The sequence below is a fragment of the Neolamprologus brichardi genome, chromosome 8, assembly GCF_056152115.1.
Source record: "Neolamprologus brichardi isolate AB-2024 chromosome 8, ASM5615211v1, whole genome shotgun sequence".
Taxonomy (NCBI): domain Eukaryota; kingdom Metazoa; phylum Chordata; class Actinopteri; order Cichliformes; family Cichlidae; genus Neolamprologus; species Neolamprologus brichardi.
The window spans coordinates 15,622,872-15,642,963 of NC_142111.1; the positions used below are offsets into that span (position 1 = coordinate 15,622,872).

At 43.3% G+C, this 20,092-nt stretch overlaps 1 protein-coding gene across 3 annotated transcripts in view; it reads right to left on the reverse strand.

The window, feature by feature from the left end:
- Positions 1 to 4,534: 4,534 nt before the first annotated feature.
- The window catches only part of vti1a (vesicle transport through interaction with t-SNAREs 1A), a 110,793-nt gene continuing 95,235 nt past the window's right edge, over positions 4,535 to 20,092 (reverse strand). For all 3 annotated transcript variants that reach the window (XM_006791150.3, XM_006791149.3, XM_006791151.3), the window contains one exon: positions 4,535 to 4,870. In XM_006791150.3, the coding sequence (XP_006791213.1) occupies positions 4,777 to 4,870 (94 nt within the window). In that variant the 3' untranslated portion in view covers positions 4,535 to 4,776. The remainder of the gene's footprint in view (positions 4,871 to 20,092) is intronic.

The window sequence follows — 20,092 nt, forward strand, 5'->3', positions numbered from 1 at the left end:
CTGGTCTGGCTCTGCAAAGCTCTGGGCTGGCTCTCTGCATCTCTGTTTCCTCCACGACACAATGTCTTAAGAGGATTTTCAGCACGCGGCTTGCTTCGCCTTTAAAATACGAAAGGAAGCACACAGCGCCACATTCGGTTTGTAAATGTCAGCTCTTGTTTTTCCCGTACCTCCTTACTCGTTCCCGCGGAGTCAGCCGGAGACCCCACCAAGTGTTTGTGTGCAAGTTACGACACAGCATCTAGGTTACAAAGATCCAGAGCCGCTTTAATCACAGATGTCAAACACAGACACTGACAGAGATCACAAAAAAAAAAAGTCAGCTTCACAAGTCAGGATCAGCCCGGAGTCTCAATTGGCTGAACTGAAGGGAACGCGATAACTCGAGATGGATACATGCGCATGTGGACGATTCGGCATCACCTCTTAACACCGGCCACGAGCACACGGACATCCGTGCATGCATGTATGGCTGCAGCCCCTGCGACTTCCTCAAATAATGGGGGCCTTTGTCATTTCATTGTGAGCACAAACACTAATAAAACGGTTGACAGCGCTGATGGGGCGAAAAAAACAGATAGATAATGGGCTGATGAGAGAAAGAAAGCCATTCTGCTGGAACTGGTGGCATGTACAAATGGAGACCATGGCTCCTCTTCTAACAGCTCCACACTAGAGCGTGTGTGCCTGTCTTTATTGGGACCATACGTGCAGCAGTGTGTGTGTGCGTGCGCATATGCGTCCACGTCTGCTGAATCAAACAGAAGAATATTCATTGTAGTCCTCAAACAGTGCCATTGTGATCCCCCCCCCCCCCATTCTTCTTCTTCTTGGCTAGCTGTTCTTGCTGGGCCTCTCTCAATGTACATGAATGTGTGTTTGTGTGTGTCTGTGTCTGTGTCTGCGTGTGCAGTGGGTGACAGCATCGTGGACACTCCTGAAGACGAAGCGCCCACCCTCCTGTTGCGATCCCACCACTGGCGCTGTTTGTGCCGTTTAAGGCCCGCCCTCCGCTGGGGGGACAGGCAGCTCAAACGACGCTTGTCACAATCCCTTGTCGTCTTAAATGGCTGACAAACATCGGGCTTTTGCAATGGTTGGTGCATCACACAGGTTCCTTGTTGAGGAACCTTCCTTTTATAATTTCTATGTAAAACCACGTAGAGAGGATAGAGAGGACCGGTGAGGATAGGAATGACTGGATACGTTAGCGAGATGTCGCAAAGATGGTGGTGGTAGAAGATTTCGTAATTTCCACTGATAACATAAAGAGACTGAAAACCTTTTACTATATGAACAATTATCATGAGGATGTAACGTGATACGAGTGGAAACGTTTCGGCTCTTGGGGGGGCGACCAAGATAAGGAACGTGTGTGGAAAGCGAACCGGGACACCCAAAGACTCGATCCCTTTTTTGCCCCCCTGGCAAACAGGAGAAGGCAGCGAGAGCTTCAAAAATCACTTTTCAGACATCAAATAATTAATTGCTCTCCCCTCTTGCTCACCCACCCCTCCTTTTCTCCTGGCGTTTGTATGGAAGACGCAGCTTCAGTCACTTAAGGAGGGTTACCACCCGCCTAAATTAAATATTAAATGGTGTCTGTACCTGCTGCTATTGTTGCCCCTTGGAATAAGATATAACCTATTTTTGACAAGTTTTCATCCTCAGCCTTCTGCGGTGAGACGCTTGTCGAAAACCAAATCAGCGATTGGAGGGAGTGGTAGTGGGGCGTGGGGTGGTAGTGGGTGGTGGGGGCACTGATGAATAATCTAGTTCATATTCCAATGACACCCGCCGCTCAACGGGGAGAGAAAGAAAAGGGGATAGAGAGAGGAGTGAGACGAGCAGGTGGAGAAAGAGATGGAGACGGACCGAGGAGGGGAAGATAAAAGCTTGGGGAAAAGTAAGGGATGAGTACAGAGGAGAGAAGGAGGGGGGAAAGAAAGAGAGGGAGGAAAGGAGAAAGAAGGGAGAGATGATAGCCAACGTCTGCCAAGGTATCACATGACAGCGCTCCTGTTTAAATAATAAAACAGAACCGGGGCTCTAAACAAATCGTTATCTCCCACCTCCATGCATCCTGTCTTCCTTCCCTGCTCCCTCCCTCGCCCGTTTTAAAAAAAAAAAGAAAAAGAAAAAAAACTTGTTTTAATGCCATTTCTTAATGAACATAATAGCTCGGCGCTAATAATGAAAAGAAAATAAAAACATCTAAAAACGCGGAGGGGCCCCCGAGTTGTCGCCGGCGCTCAATTATTTCCTTGTCAAGTGGGTCTGTTTTTAATGAGGCCCTGTGGGACTGACGTCTGTCAGTCAGCCCTGACTTTTTGACACCATTACAACTTCAAATAGAAGCCGCCGCCACGCTGCCTTCCACCGCTCACTCGCTAGCTACCGCTCCGCTCATCTGACAGGCTGGGAGGGGAGGGAAGGGAGGGGAGGGAGGGGAGGACAGGGAGGAGGAGGAAAAGGTGGCAGGAGAGGTAGAGAGAAGGAGGGAGGGGGGCAGGAGAGACAGAGAGAGCACATCAGCACATAGGTAGGCTGAACATGCAGACACGCACAGACACACACTGTGCACGCTGACTGGGTAAAAACACAATCACTGGGGGTCATTACCAGATGAGGTTTGTTGTCAAACTGCCTGGGATTTAACCCCCCCTCGGCACCCCCCACCTCCACGCTTCCTCGTTTGCTTCCTTCCCCGGCTCTTCTTCTTCTTTTTTCCGTCCTTCCTTCGTTTTTTTCATTATTGCTTCACTTTAATGATAACTCTTAGTGGGTCAGCCCCGCATGGGACGGTCAGAGACACACTATTTTGTTGGCCATTAATTTGAGGCTTTGAAGCAGACCACGGCGCTGCGGCTGGTGAGGGCCTGTGAAATGGTGGACGATAGCACGGGGTGGGGGAGGGTGGGGTGGTATGGTGGGACGGGGACTCCCCCGCATCTTCAAAAATGAAGACTATGACCCTGAAACAGAATAGCAAATGTCCTCACTGGGAACACCAACCACAAGAGACATACGCACGCGCGCGCACCAGTGTGTGTTTCCATGCGTGTGCGAGCTTGTGGCTTGCATTAGCATTAGCCCCCCCTTCCAAACAAAAATAAAATTAAAAATTATCCAAATATGCTCTTAAATTTAGATTTTTCAAACGCCGTCCCCAAAGAATGGCTTTCCCCCCGAAGAATTAAACGCCGGTAAATTCAAGCACGCCTTTTTTCAAACACCTGCAGATGCATCACATCATCACATAAACACAGAAACAAGGGTCCCATCTCACACCTCCGAAGATTACATAGAAAATAAAGAACAAAAAGTACAAATTTTGAAACAAGCTAGATCCATTTATAGAAGAAAGAAATCAAGAAAAAAAAAAGCCTTTAAGATGAAAGACTAGAAATACACATATTTCAGTTGGTCCTGGTGTACAGTCTGCATCAGAGAACCACCACAAATCAAGAAGAAACAAACATGTGATTAATGTTAATTCTGAATAATTTCAACATCACAAAAATATACACTTCCAACACAGAAATCTGAATGGAAACTCTACATTTATAAATAAATAGCAACAGAGTCACTTAGTAAGAGCAAAAACACTATACATGATGTCCATTTTGATGTTAGTACATACAGTATGACGCTTATAATTGGGAATCAGTTAATGAAGTATGTATTTGGGAAGGGTTGATGTCCCAGATGTGGTTACAATGTCATTTGAAGCATTTCTCTTTGTTTCTGTGCTGTACTCACGGAGGCTAAGGTCAGGTCTCTTTTGCATTAAAATTTTTATTTAATATTCTTCAATCTCTAAATTCTCTAAAATAGCCACTTTTTTTCTCCTGAAAACAAAAACTGCAACCAGTTTCCTCCTAATAATGAAAAAAAACAACCCAAAATACTTTCACCTTGATTCAATGAACACAAGCTGAACTAACCTCAACCTTTTTGCGTGCATCCTCTCTTTTCAAGGCAGCGCCACTTGTCTATTTTGGGCTCTGCTGAGCCTTTTAAAGCAGGAGTGTGAACAGCATATCTAAACTGAAGGCACTGTCCTCTGAGCTGTGCAGGGGTAGGGTGAATGGTGGGGAGAAGAACAGCTGAATCATTTAGTTACAGAAGCTAATACAGTATGTGTGCCTACTGTTGGTGTCAATAAGAAACGCAGTGCGGGCCCCCATCCATGACTGTCACTCACGCATGCACACGTGCAAACCCACAGATGTGTGTAGAACTCCGGTTTCTCTCTGCCTTTCATGCATCCCCACACCCTGAATAACACCAAACCCACCTACACTACAAAAAAAGCCCTCCATTAAGTTACACAAGAAAAAAAATGACCAGGCTGCAAACCACGCTGAGGACGACACCATGAAAAATATTAACTATTATAAAAACATCTCACCCCGTTCTAGTCCCTGGAGATGTAAGAACGAGCCTGACAGGCAGAGGAGGAGGGGGGAAGGAGAAGAAGAAAGTGAAAGACAAAAAGAGAGTAAAAGGGAAGAAGGAGAAGGGGGGGGGGGGGGGGGGGGGGAGGGAAAGAAACTGCAAACAAAAAAAGGAGTGAGAAATGGTAAAAAAGAAAAAGAAAAAAAAAAGCTTGCTGTCAGGCTTTGGAAATAGTGATTCATGGGAACCATTTGTCCTAATTACAGCAGAACAACGCTTTTGTCGCTATTAATCACAAGAGAGTGTGTGTGTATTTGTGTTTAGGGGGAGGGAGTGTGTGTGTGTGTGTATATATGCATGTGGTTACAGGGGAGATCAGTGGCCTCGCACATTAAAATAGATGGCCAGGATGATGGTAAGGAGGATGATGGCTCCGAGGATGAAGACCAGGACCCGATTCTGGATGATCCTGCAGAGAGAAAGAACCGAGAGGGATTAGGAAAAGGTTCGCGGGTCTATGGAGGAAAGTCAACTGGAGCCTGATCCTGTTTAATTGTTACCATGAGGGCTCGGTTTTTAATCGCTATAAACTCGCTGGCACACACGTCATAAAACCACAGCGTGACTGGATAAAACAATCGTGATAAGAGTGATTTGCTTACATATGTGTACCCTCTGTAAAAAACAACAACGCTGATTTGTGTACAGACATGAACATACATATACAAAAGAGACCAACACACTTATAAACAAGCATGACATGCAAACATATACACACACGCACACACATAGCTGACAGGCTCTTAAACTTTATTTGCACAATAAAGTGGAAAAAGTGGCTCAGTAGTTTCCTGAAGGTAATAAAAAAAAAAAAATCGCTGAATTACTGATGGAATTTGCCATAAAACGACTCACTCATTTGCTCATTTAAATTTTCCCACTGTGACCGAAGTAAAGTTGGTGTGGGCGAGTGGGGGCTTTGAACCCTCCTCCCCAAAAATAAATAAATAAATAAATCACAAAAGTACCAGATGAGGAATGGAGTGAAGATGTGCAGAGCAAGGCATCTGGTAAGTGAGCAACTTATCTAGCATGTGTCCCCCAAATTCTCCAGAGTTTGCATCAGCACACATGCACTCACTCAGACACACACACACGGATTCCAAACCCTCCACTGCTCCTGACAAATGAGAGAATTATCACATTTGCTGACATGTGGAGGGGTGGAGGAGAGGCCGAGCAGGGGGGCACTGTCCACTTCTCTAAGCAGGAGATGAATAGCCCATGCTGTGGCCATTTATCACCGAGGGAGGGGAGGGCGCTGGCTGGTTGCTCAGTCACCCCGCTACCCTCTAAAGTCCAAGTCTGAGCTGACACACCAGTCGAGCTCGCGGCCTCCCTCTAGTCCACCAGCAAGCCTGGCAAAAGTCTCGACCGTTTGCTTAGCTTAAAGCGCAGAACTGATGAAGCTATTGAAGGGAAGGATGACAAAAATCACACAGACAAGCTTTGATGCTTTACATCTTTGTATTTCCTTTTGCAAAAAGACTCTCGGCCGCATAACAACAAATTTTATCAACTGCTTTATATGAGATTCAGAGGATACTGTTACAAACTGAAAAAAAAAAATATAACCAATCGCCATGAACTTCTTTCCAGTAATAGGACACTTCTCTGACATGCTGTAATGCTCTCGCTAACACCAGAGAGCTCATTACAACTACTGTGTGTAAGCAGCACTGCTTTATAAGTAGACAGTTTATCCTTGAATAAATGCATACATTATTATGACACTGTCATATTGTTTATAGCAAACCATGTCCCGAACAACATAAGCAACAGCTATGGTGTCCCTCCCCCACCCCACACACACCCACACGTGGCATTTTTTACCTCACTGCTGAGGTAAAAAAATTGTAAAAAGAATAGTGACAGATAATACTATATTTGCCATATGCCTATAAGCTGAGGCACTATTAGATGATATCATATGTTGTGATAGGCCAGTTTTATTCTGGTGTTTTGGATGAGGCTGACATGATTGGCTGAAGCCAGCTGGGGGAAGAGATCCCAGTGAAACACTAATCAGAGCATGCTTAGCAAGGACACGTCTCCCCCTATTAATTGACATTCATTATTTACAATGATTATTTATCCCAGTCAAATACCCAGAGGAGGCGCTTGTGTGTGTGTGTGTGTGTGTGTGTGTGTGTGTGTGTGTGTGTGTGTGTGTGTGTGTGTGTGTGTGTGTGTGTGTGTGTGTGTGTGTATCTGTGGCAGTGTGTTAGAAGAAGCCAGCTCGCTTTGTGTTGTGCTAATTTTTCAGCTGGGGTGAAAAGAAGAAAAAAAAAAGGGAGGGGGGGGGGTAGTAGAGGCTTGCAGTGGAGAAATGAACATAAAGTTAGTTTTAGCCTCGTGGAGGGGGGTTCAATTCTGTTAAAACAGCATTTATTAAAGGAGTCTGATTTGGTAGCAAACAACGTGGAATAACTTCAAACACTTAAATGTTCAAAGCAGTAAGGAATGTGACAGTGCTGCGGTTTAAGAAGTTTCTTTTTCCTCCCCCCTCTGGGGACACATCTTTTTTAAAAAATGCATTATTTTGACCTTAACTGATCCTCTGTGCACCAATCTAACAAAACGTGTCTTGGAAGTATAAATGTAAAGCAGCACATATGGCAACTCCAACCTCTAAAGAGAAGATGGATATAAATTTTAGGAGTGGCCCGTCCAAAAACGTTAATGCTTTTTCCTCTTTTTCTGACACACACACACACACACACACACACACACACACACACACACACACACACACACACACATATATATACACTAATGAAATAGTGCACGCTTATATGAAACATGGTCAAAGTTTCAAATAATTAGGTCGGCACATGTGCAAGCTAAAAGCTCGGGCGTCACACTGCTCTCGACATTTGGTTTTAGGCAAGTTTTTTTTCCACTCAAATCTTTCTGATGTCATAGAGCAGGGATATGCCCAATATTTTAACCTCAGGTGCTTCTGTTTGCAAGAGGCAGCCAATCAGAAACTTGGAGGCGGAGCCATAAACAGTACATCTTTACTTTAATGCTTGCAATAGTCCACACAGACCGAGAAGATCCTGCAAAGCTTACGACCAAAGGTCAGTTTAGACCAGATGACCTGAAGGGGGGCCGCACACACACACACACACACACACACACACACATGGATCTAGCTAGACAGATTGGAGGAATTAGTGTGTGGAGGTGCCGTCATAAATCACTTCACTGATGTTGAAAACTGCTTGAAAAATAGTGTCTGTGACACTGTAAAGAGCCACAGTTTTCCCCACTGACATATGAGCAGTGGGACATGAAAGTCAACCATCACACTCTTTAACCACTGCAGACCAAAGAAGGCTGGAAAATGACTACTTGGTTACATTTTACAGAGGATGGGGAAATTATTCTTCATCCATTTGAAACAAAACCACACAAACTGATGAAATTTCATACGTCAAACTATTTTTTTCTTTGTTTTTTTTCCTTTTATAATAAGCTAACAAGTCAAATAAGGTACTAAAGCTACCAGAAACAACTACAATAAAACCTACCCTAAAAATATCCACACCCCAATACTCCCAAAAAAGAGAAGTAAAAAAAAAATCCCCAAAACTGGGAGGTAGGAGAGTGAAGAACATGGTTTTCCTCTGCTATATAGTTGATCCCGCCCTGACACGTGGCCAGACAGAACAGAACTTATCAAACCGGATCCATCCTCCAGTTTTGACACTTGACATAGAGGTGGAGGGGGGGCTAGGAGTGTGAGTGTGTGTGTGTGTGTGCGTGTGTGTGTAAGTGGAGGGAAGGATTTGATTTGGGGATGTGTGAGTGACGCAAAGACCGCAGGTACAAGGGTGTACCTGCTGACCCACATATGCACACTCCTACACACAGTGAGTTTGATACCTGATACTATGATCCTCAAGTATTTTCCTGTGTCGGTGCCCCGTACCGGTGGGGGGAAAAAAAGAAACACTCTCACGAAAACAGACCAACAGTAACTCTAACTAAAATGTCAGCCAATCATAGCACATAGTACTGGAAATGCTATTGGCTCCTTATGTTCCTTCATCGCAGACAGCCAGTCAGCTAACACCTTACTAAAAGGAAATAAACAGATTTACAGCACTAATCTAAGAGTGGCTGAAATATTCAGAGAGAGAGAGAGAGAGTCACAAAGATCGGAAACAGACAAAGCAGGTGAAAGACAGAAAGTGTGGAAAAAGCAATAGAGAGGTGGAGAGAAAGAGGAGAAAGAGGGAGAGCGCGAAAGGTCCGTTTACCCGGGGAGGCAAAGCTGGAGAGGCTCCTCGGAGACAGATGAAAATAATGAGGACTTTTCTGTCAGGAAAGATTTACAAAATCGTACCAGTGTTATTAAAATTTAAAATCTCCCTTTTTTTTCCCTTTTTCTCCCTTCCCACCCTCTTCCCCCCTCCCTCTCTTCCTTTCCCTGTTTTTTCCCTCTTTTTCCAGCAGCACAGCCTTATTACCAGCTCTAATGAGCACCGGGATACACCTCAGCTATGTGTGTGTGTGTGTGAGAGAGAGTGTGTGTGTGTGTTGAGGTCCAAGTCCCTAGTGCCAGCTCCATCAGCACCTCAGATTCCCCCAATACCTTAAATGACACACATGTGTGTGTGTGTGTGTCTGACACATGTGAACACAGACATGCAGCTTTTGATGGCTCACAGAGGTGGCTGGACATGAACACACACACACACACACACACACACACACACACACACACACACACACACACACACCTTCAGACAGACAGACAGACAACAGCCCCTACCCCAAAACAAAAACATTCTCTGTGAGACAGACATAAGCAGATAGGCCCATCCCACCTGGACACACACACACACACACACACACACACACACACACACACACACACACACACACACACACACACACACACACACACACACACACACAGCCCACTAAGAGCAAACTTAGCTGCAGAGTTGCATCTCTCAGGCCCTCCCCTATCCCACCTCTTTCCACTAGTAGACCAATAAAATAAAAATCAATTGCTGTCTGAGCCATTCTGGCTCTCCTTCCAAACCCTGGGAATATACAGCATGGGAGAGGAGGAGGGAATGGGGGGGGGAGGGAAGGATCAATGTGTTCACAAATGGTTTGAGTGATGGACACGGAGGTGAAATGCTGGTGGGGGTAAGTCCTAAGTAATGCCTCGACTTGTTATCACAAACTAATACGAATAAATGTTTCATTGTGGAGGCACACACGCTTGCTCACACACACATACACACAGCTGCTCTCGGTCTGGGGCTCAAACTTAAACCGGCCACATAACACACACACACACACACACACGCACACGCACACACACACGACAAAAACAAAAGGTTGAGCCTGGCCTGCAAACAATCCAGGTTGAGAGAAGAAGGCGGGAAAAACGTGCAATGTTTCAATCGCGAATGAGATGAGGAGGAACAAGTCAGAACACCTGGATCAGGTTCACGTTGCCGTGCGGGGATAATAAGCTGACCTGCTTGTTGGAGAGATCTGATCCCACCACGTATGTTTAGCCTATCACCCCCACGGGGGTGTCTGAGAGACATGCTGATTATTAGAAATAAGCACGCACAGCTGGAGTTTGCTCCTAACTGAAAGCTGTTTACTGTCATGACTTAAAAACAGAAACAATATTTAGGAACTTGCTCCACACCTTAACACTCAAATGCTCACTGAACTGTAAAGATAAGCGCATTAGCATGAACAGCCTAGATTTTAAAAAATTGTCTTCAAATGCCTCATTTCATCCAGTCAGCCATCCAAACCTGAGAGACATTCAATGTAATTTCAATCTAAATCAAAGGAAAACAGCATATAATTCACAAACTGAGAGATTTTCACTTATAACGTAACAAGTTTCACAGTTCATATAAATATATTTATTTGTTGAGATCATCGATCCCCGAAAGAGTTGCAGACCTCTTTTTGACCTGTACTAACAAAAATTATTTTTTTCCCTCAACTGAGAAAAAACTGACATTAAAGACGGTCAGGTTTCTATCTGGAAGACGTCTTCTGAGCAAGGTATTTCATGTCAGCCTGATTCTCTCTTTCTCTCCCTTTCTCCGTCTCCAATTTACTCCCTCTCTTTCCACCAACTAGATGCAGGAGAACAGCACCGGGGCCCTACAAGTTCATCCATTTTTTATTTGGTGGCTAACAACCCTGGCCAGCAGCAGCCTACACTGGGACCCAGTTCTCTCCTGAAAAAAAAATGGTGCAAGATGGAAGAAAGGGAGGGCAGAAAACGACTGAAGGAGAGAGAAGGAGGAAGAAAAGAGGAGGGAGGGAGAAAGAAGGAGTAAATTTAGAGTGGGAGGCGAGTATGCAAGAGTATGTGAGTGTGGGGAAGATGAAAAAGAGGATCGAGAGAAATGAGGGAGATGGAGAGGGAAATGGGAAAGACACAGAGTGGGTGAGAAGAGGAAGAGAGAGTATATTGCAACTGTGTCTGGAATTTTTAAGAACTTCTTTTGCCGGCAGCAATTTCGGGTAGCTGCTACAGCTTCTCCTCATCCGGTTGTGATGTACAGGTGGCTTTTCTGAGCTCCATACATACACAGATCATTCCCTTGCGCGAACCCTCACCCTCCTCTGTCTTACCGCTCTCAACTCCACCCCCCTTCTATTTTGTTCTATCACTGTGTCCTCTTTTTTTTGTCCCCTTGCTCATATTCAGTTCTTATATTGCTTATTTTCCCCTCACCTACTTTTTCTTAACTCAAATTTCCAAGTCCAAGTTGGGTTTTTTTTTGCCCTGTGTGTTTGTGAAGTCGCTGGTTTATAGTCAACAGGATGACGCCGACAGCCCACATTTCCAAACTGTGTATGTAAACTCCACAAGGCTGCCGTAATCAGAGCCATTCTGCCTCGTTTTCTGACTCATACAACTGTATTTTTATTATTTGATTAATATGGAAAATGGCTCATCTTAATTAGCTGGTTGTCAGAGCAGCATAGTGGCAAATTTGGTTTTTGTATGTGTTCAATCGCTGGAGTGTTTTTGGACCATTTCGTAGCCCACATGCTGCATATTTACCCCAAATAACCAACGAGAGAAATACTTGCTTCTAAAGTAAACCCGACAGCTGGAATCGATTAATAACATATTTTTAGAACTTAGCAGGAAGTCAAACTATTTTACTCACTTTTCTGTGAGCAATCTTTTTCTGCAGAAGTAAAGTCAAATTGAGCTTTCAAAGTGGAGCAAATTTTGCCTCCAGGTCTAGATATTTCCAACTTGCGTGGGTGCGTATTCGCGTTATTACCAGTCTTTGTGTAAATTACTAACGCAATTTCACCGTGCAAAAACGTCACTTTAGGTTCGGTCTGAACACAGCCTTAGAAGCGGAAAGAAAAAGACTGAGATATAAACATCATGGTAGCAATAACTGGCATTTAAAACAATAAAACAAGAAAACTACTAAACTGTAATTTGAGTTCTCTTTACAATTCTTCCAGTGAAATTTGCCAGGAAGAACAGAAAAGTAATAAAAATTTTCTTGTGTAAATGTAATACAAGTGGATCATATGTGATACATGAGTTTTTGAGAGGTCTACATTTCCTGCTGGTTGTAACAAAAAATATACAAATTAAAACTCATAAATGCAAATTTATATCTATCTCCTTTTTTTTGGTAATTTGCCAGAAGGTTCAATAAGCACTCCAGTTTCTCAAAATTAGAATTTAATGTCAATAATTTCATGGTTCAGGCTTTAAATAAAGGAATCTTCTCACTGCTTTAGAAGCCTCCACAGACAACGTCCAGTGGCTGAAACCTTTGCAGAGTAACGCGTGTCTGCATTTTAATTATGAAAAAATAAATATTTTATTTATTCAGCAAGTATTTTTGGAGATTGCAGAAGATATGGATGTGATATCCCCACATTTCTCACTATTTCTTCTTTCTGCTAAGATTTCCCAAAACACAAAAATCCCCCTTGTATACATTCTATGAAGGCCAGGGGCCAGCTGCAGATCCGATTACTGGCCCCTATGAAAAAGGGCATAACATTAGCCATTAGAGCTGCAGGCCTCCAAAACTATGGTGTCCATAAATTTTTATTGTTTGCTCAGTATTGAAATGTCATTAAAGCACATAAATCATTTGAGAACAACTGCTCACTTTCATTTTTTCCCCAGCGTAACCTGTTACTTTTGCAGAAAACCCCCACCACTGAAGCTGAGTAATACATCCACGGCCTGACACGTAACACCAACGCTGCTGCTGAGAAATCCGACCTACTACCTAACTATTTTCAGAGTTTATAGCAGTAATTCAGAGCTATGATAACTTGCGTAAGAAAAAAAAAACAGTATCTCCTTATCTCTGCATTTTTTTTTAAACATATCAAAATCAAGGCTCTTATCTTTACAAGAACTTGTCCCGACAGCTTCAAGTCGTGAGGTGCCGTCAACTGCATTTCACTCAAAATACAACCTAAAAGTCTGTTTAGGATTCCAAACCAAAGAAACTATGAGGATATTAGTGTTTATGTCTGAGTCTTTTTTATTAACTGGTGAGGAAGCTCCTCCGCATGTTGTTTGTTTGCCGTTTCAAATCAACTCTCCAAATATTTGCTTCAAGTCCCGTGTGGTTTAGCTTTGCATCCTGTCTCTCTGCTGATTCAGATGATGGTGTGATACTGCCCACTAGCACGCACACAAACAGCAAAAAGTACACACACCCACACGGGCTGGCTTTTTCTAACACAAATGTAAAAAAAACACTAAACAAAAACCCGACGCTGACCAAGTCGTAATCATGTACTGCCTGCTCGTTTCTATACATGCAGCTTGGATCATTATACAGCGTTATCTCTATTATTATGTCTCCTTGTCTCAAGTTATAAGCATAAAAATGTGACGAGTGGTCCACATGCTAAAGCAGCTAAATATCTTTGCAGTGGCTTATACTAAAGGATACTAGAATAAATTCTACTCTATGAGAATAGATTAAAGAACTGGGCTGAAATTAGTAAATAAAGTGAAAAGTGAACTTTTAGTTATTTCAACCTATCCCAGTTATTAAGGACAGCAGCAAGCCTGATTGCAAAGAAAGCAACAAGAACCTGTGACTTCTCTTAGCATCTTAATGTCAGAGGTCACGTATGCATGTGAGTTTGGGCCGAACGCAGACTGCCAAAGCCTGGATTTCATTTCAGAGTCACGGATGAACGAGAGAAAGAGTCATTTCTTGAACTTGACCTTTTGACCCTAAGGCCACTCTGGCTCCTTCTCTACCCTGCAGGTATGAAAGAACTGAGCAAGCAAAGGTTCGCAGTGTCAGACTCTACATGCATGCGTGCAAAAACCCTCCGCCAACAGTAATGTTGCACATGCTTGCCCGTCAAGGCAGTGTTGAGTAAAACATGTGAAAACTACAGGAGGGCGTCTGGAAAACTGCTGTAAAATAACACACAACAATTAAAGAATATGCGAACCATCAGGTTTGAGTTGTTTGGACATGCAGGTACAGATCACTTTAACCAGAAGGCAGCAGCCAGAAAGAAAAGGAGACAGAGAAAGTAGGGGTTTAATGTCATCCCACAACCCCCTATTTGACACTACAAGGGAGGCTTTAGTCAGTCTAAATAATCCATGCTGCTCCATTAAATTTGCAGACTAGCTTCCCTGGTCTCCATGTCTAAGCTGAGAGAGACATAGAGGTGGTAGTGACCTGGGAGATGTGAGAAAGGGAAGTCAAGTAATGGATTAAAATAAACTCGTGTAGCAGTCTTTACATGAATGAAGTCACAGACAAAACTAAAGCGATATCCCGAACGGACAGAACAGACAAAAGTTTATAGAGAGACTCAAACGGAGACAGAAGGAGAAGACGAGAAAGTGCGCACAACCAGAATTTTGAGTGACACTGATTTTCTCATAATTGCGTGCTTCACCACCAACCCATGAAAAATAACTATTTGGAGTGTGCGGGGGAAGCCACTAGTGTGACGGGGATTGTTGCAGTAACAGCATTATTGACTTGTTTCTCTTGCTACATTTGCTTAGTGCTCTGGAGGCCCGATCAATAGACTCTGGGCTCTGAAGCCCAGCTAATCAAGACTTGCAGCCATGCAGGGTCAATCTTCTGCAAAAAAAAGAAGAAACTGGGAAATGATAGGGGGAAACAGAAAGAGAAGACAAACTTTTAGGGGCGGATGATGACAGCCCGAGTTAATCGACTAAGAATTCTCCTTCAAATTCTTTATTTTTCTGTTTTTTTTTCATCGTTGGAGGTAAACTCATGTGGCATCGCTCTCCGTCTCAGAAACAGTGTGGGCGTGAGGCACCATGAGAGATGCAGATTGCTGCTTCACCTCTGCTTTTCTGTGAACCGTGGTTCAAAAGTCAAGGGGCATCTGGGTTGCTTTGGGACGTTTGGAAATAAAAGAGGCAATCCATATTTACTGAATCCAGTTGTGAGATCTCATGAGGATACACACTGCTTGACACAGATATAGAGGGAGGGAGGTAATCTGAAGCTTATTAACATTATATTTCTGAAGGGAATTTAAAGGGAACTCTTTTTTTAGAAAACGGTGTCAAACGAGCTTAGAAACACAATCGCATGCTCAATCTTGGGGACAAAAAAATTAGCTGATATTCCAACACTCGGAGATACATTTTCATTTCGTTTTTGTATTTCTTGTTTGTTTATGGAAAAGTGGAAACAGCAGGCCACTTAATGCTGATGATGAGCTGTGCATCGAGTCAAACAATCTCCATTCGCAGCCTTCTGCACATCACAAGTCCACTATGGAATGCTATGGGAAATTCATGAGGGAACTGTCCATCAAATATTAATCATCAAGTTGAACAAAGTGTCTTTCTTTCTCTTTTTTTCCTCTCCACAGGTTTTTTCCCCTCCTGGTATCTATGGTCACTGCCACTCTGAAAGACACCCTACAAGAAATAAGCCCAAAAGAAAAGCAGAGAATGAAAGCAGGGGGAGGAAAGGGCAAAGAACGGTAAGAAAAAGGCAAGAAGGGTGTATGGGTGTTCAATATTTTCCTTTGAGGGGCCAGCCTCTGGTTAGCTTCAGTGCAGGCAGGGTCTTGATACACAGCTCCCAAGGTGCAAACACAAACTTGTACTCTGTTTGTGTCATTGTTTTTTCCCTCTTTCTCAACACTTCTTTCTCTTGTGTTGTCAGCTGGTGAAGTGAGATTTCTGTATCCAGAGACCCATATGTAAAAGGCAACGTGGTTTTCACTGACACTGAGGCCTTTCAGTTATCTTTGTCTAGTCTTTATGACAAACTAAGAGCAGAAATAACTGTGGGAAGTGAATCAATGGCTGGATGTTAAAGGCAACCACAGTTCTGCACAAAATAAATAGTGTGGAGAAAAAAAAGTGTAAAGAGTGTAGCATCTTGTACAGATAGAGCATAAGAAATAAACATCAGAAGAAGGCCTTGTATGCAAATATTTAAAGTGTTATAAAGAAAAAAACCACACACACACACACACACACTATGATGGAAATATTGAATCTGCTCATCAATGGAGTCCTGTTCTCCATCTTTGCCACAAAACTCGCAATGCCCCCCCCCACCGAAATACCAACACCCACCAGCACAGCATAACCAGGAAATGCAGGGTCAGCAGCGTTCCCTTTGGCCTTGCTGACCAACAGATATTCTAATAATCACCTTCCTTCTGTACTGTCAGGCCTGCAACCAACGGATCCCTCGCCCTGCCTTCGCCCTCTGTCTCTACTTATACTAGGGGCTTTACGGAGCGGCGCTGCTTCGATACATTAAAACTGCTGCCCCGTGATCAAACGAGCAAATACCTCCCGGGTCAGCAAAGGGCTACCCCACGTCAGTTAACAATGCAGCATTTAAACATCAGTCGTATGCAAAGCGGCCGATACACAGGGGAGGAGATGGGCGGCAGGAGAAAGCGGAGAAGCAAAGCCTGGACTGGAGAGATAATGAGCGCACAGGAGAACATCAACAGCTATTTAAGGTAGTGCGTCAGCTCCTACACAGCTTTATGATGAAAATATAAGATGTGAGGCTCCGCTGACATCATAACCACGACGAGCTAATCATGGAGCACAGGCTTAGCGCTAATTTATAATGAAGTTTGGCCTTAAACATTTCTAATATTGACAGAAATATTTCGTTTACAAAAAATACTGTTGCATGATCGTGAACTGGATTTGATATCGTTGCCTTTATTAGCTAATATCAGGCGGCTAAGGGGGAAGAATAACAGCAGATGTTTGTTCAGCGTATTTATGGTATGCTCATGCCAGCCTGGTTGTCTACACAAGGCCACAAGGATTTAAGCCCGCACACAAAACATACAAGCACATGTCAATATTTACGCATGAATTCTAAGCACACACTCAGATCCACGTCTGTGGCGGCAGCAAACACTTGCCACGATGAAATGTAAAGGTATACAAAACCACAAATAAACCTGAAAATATGCACTGCTTGTGCATTTTTGAGAAGACAAGGATGCACTCCTTTTTTAGCTTTAAGAACCCTTTAATCATAAAGCTTAGGAGTGAAGAGGGTGAGGATTTTTTTTTTTGTCTTATCCCTCTGCCTACTGGTTGGTTAACCGACTGACCTGCTGTCAAAGGAGTCTTTGTGAGTGTGCATTGGCGGAAGGCCAATCAGATCCTCTGGCTTGTCTGTCTCAGAGAGGAAAATGGCGCCCCTGGTATGCCATCAGCAACAGAAATGTGCAGACAGTCTGACTGCTGAGGCAGGCTTGGCTTGCTGTGGCCCTTCCAAAACTATGCCGCAGGAATTACCTGTTTGGCCAACAGCCAGGGGGACTCGGTCTGCAAAGTCTTGTGGTTGTTTATCTATTTATTCACTTACACTTCATGCACATGGGTACTTTAAAAACATTTCAGACTGCTTAACATCCACTTCCACAGATTCTCCTTTGAACTACACAGGTACACAGGATAAAAGCCTGTTCAACTCACAGCAGCAACAATCAGTTTTATGCCAAATGTGTTTCAAATCCAAAGAAAACCTGGATAGAAGATTTACTGAATGACTAGCAGGTGAAATCATACCACTGATCTTTACTGCATCCTAAGAAAAATACTTCATTTAACCTTCCATAAGCCTGACTCACCTGATAACGCTTCCTGTATGTCTGTATTTTGACAACATTGAGAAAAACACTGCAACAATATTGAGCCTGTTTTTTTCTGAATATATCCTATAACAAAAAATAAAAGGGGAATAAAAGGGGAAATTTATGTAGGCGTTTATCTTTGGTGGAGCTGTACGAACTTATAAATGCAAATGTAAATCAAACACTGTACGACAAGAACACAAGTTCTGACAAAGCCCTGATTTATGTTGAACAGAAAGCACGATTGGTCGCTGCACAATCTGCACTCGTGCTCCACCATGTAAAACCTGCCAAAGACAAACACAACTGCTCAACAAAGTGCCACTTGTGACACATCATCCGAGGAAGCAAATGTTCAGGCTCCTGCTTCAGAAACAAACTTCTGACAGCAGCAGATGATGAAACAGAGCAGATCCCAAATTATTCTCGCACTCCTCAGAATCAGCTAAACCTGCTGCAGCCTGGAGCAAGCCCCTCACCCTCCTGCTGACAGAAAGATAGAAAGAAAGTGAGGAGAGGGGCCAATGAAACGACAGAGAAGAAGGAGGAAAAACAGTGCCGATGCAAGAATGTCGTACTTCTTAATTTTATTATTTAGGAGCGCTCTCTCTCCTAATGTTACTGTAAGTGTAAACATGTACAAAAAGCCCATCCATTTTAAAGTTCATGAGCAGACACTTAAATGTACACACAAACATTTCCCCGAGCACACATGTCAAATGACCCACTCAGCAGATCATACAGCTTCACATGTTTAGACACAAGCAGAAACACCATTTTTGGCAGTGCTCGTGTGTAACTGTGAGCTCGACTGGCAGACTGAGGAGGATAGTCGAGACTTGCTCATTTCACACTGAGAGGTGAGCCAGAGAGCAGCAACAGAATCTAGCTATAAAACACGGAGCCGAATGGGGGGGATGACTATAGCCCACGGTATAGTAACTGCCACCTCTGCTAGACTCCATCCATCCAAGGCTTTCTCACAGTTATCTATTATCCTAACCTCTGTCTCAGTGGGCAAGTCTGACACATAAACCCCCTTTAGCGTGGCAGCTCTCACTTCGACTGGCCTCGTGCTGACTCACCCCTAAAATATATCAGGTGCGTGCCTCTGACGTCGCGTCGCAGACGCAGTTTAGGTCCAGGCTTGGGGAGCACTTTGTCTAAACGGGGCCTTTCCTTTTAAAAATTCTCTATCCTGGTTTTGTAGTCATGTGACCGCTACCCATGTTAACTTGTCTGCTATTTTGGATGTGTGACTATGCAGGGTCAAGTGATTACGTCCACACGTCCACGGGTATTTTTGAAAACGAAGATTTTACGTTTTCGTTTAGAAAAAAAATCCCGTCCAAACATAAAAGCCAAAAATGAAGGAAAACGCTGCTAGGAACATGGCAAAGCAGCAGGTGGCGCTATATTCCTATCCGTGTAGAAATGTTGGCCGATCAGAAGTCAATAAGCCTGGGCGGGAAAGAGTAAACAAAGATGGTGCATAGAAGCAGAACTGAGTTGTATGTGTGGAGGGACAGTAACTGTGTGTGTATATGTAAGCATTTAAACACTGCAGAGAGTAAAATTAACAGTAACGTATTTTGTCTACGTACGAAATTCATTTCACCGAAACAATAACGTGGCGCACAGTGTGACGTCAAAAAAATGCGCACACCTTTGACACTGCGTTTTCTCCGTTTACCTCGTCCACATGTAAATGCAAAAACTGAGTTTTTGAAAATATCCACCCTGGCAGGAGTTTTTAAAAATCTCTGTTTTCAGTGACCGAAAACGTCGTTTACGTGTGGACGAAAGGCGCAAACGCATAGAAAAATCGGCGTTTTCAAAAATACCCGGGTACGTGTGGACGTAGCCTAAGGCTGTTTCCGGTAATTTGCATGGAAGACACTGCAAACACTCACTAAAGAATGAAACAAAAACTTTTATTTTGAAGGCGAACATTCACCATCTCTGGTTTCCATTGCATGTTTTTAAGTCTTACCACTTGTCAGCTAGTAGTTAATACTGGTTGTATCACATCCAACAGACAAGTCTTGACATGACAAACCTCTAGACCGTTACTGTGTCTCACTTCCTTCTTTCCTTATGCACACTTGACGTGACCTCTGTACAAACTAGACATACAAGCCCTATTTTAGATATACAGGCAGTACTTTAAGTTAGAGCAGGGCGATTGACCAAAAATATTTATCACGATATACATTTGAAAATTTGCGATAACGATATAACTGACGATATAATTGACACTAGACAAAATACAAATAAACTTTATTAGTGCAAAAAACCCCATCAATGTATTTTCACTTAAACAAGCAGCTGCTTTTTATGTGCATTAAAGTTATATAAAAAATTTACAGTGCAAATTCCTTGCTGACAGTTTAACCAAAAGGCATTTCCAGTGGAAATTGCCTGACATATCCTCAGCATAACCATGTATAATATCCACAAAACTTAAAAAGAGGTTATACAC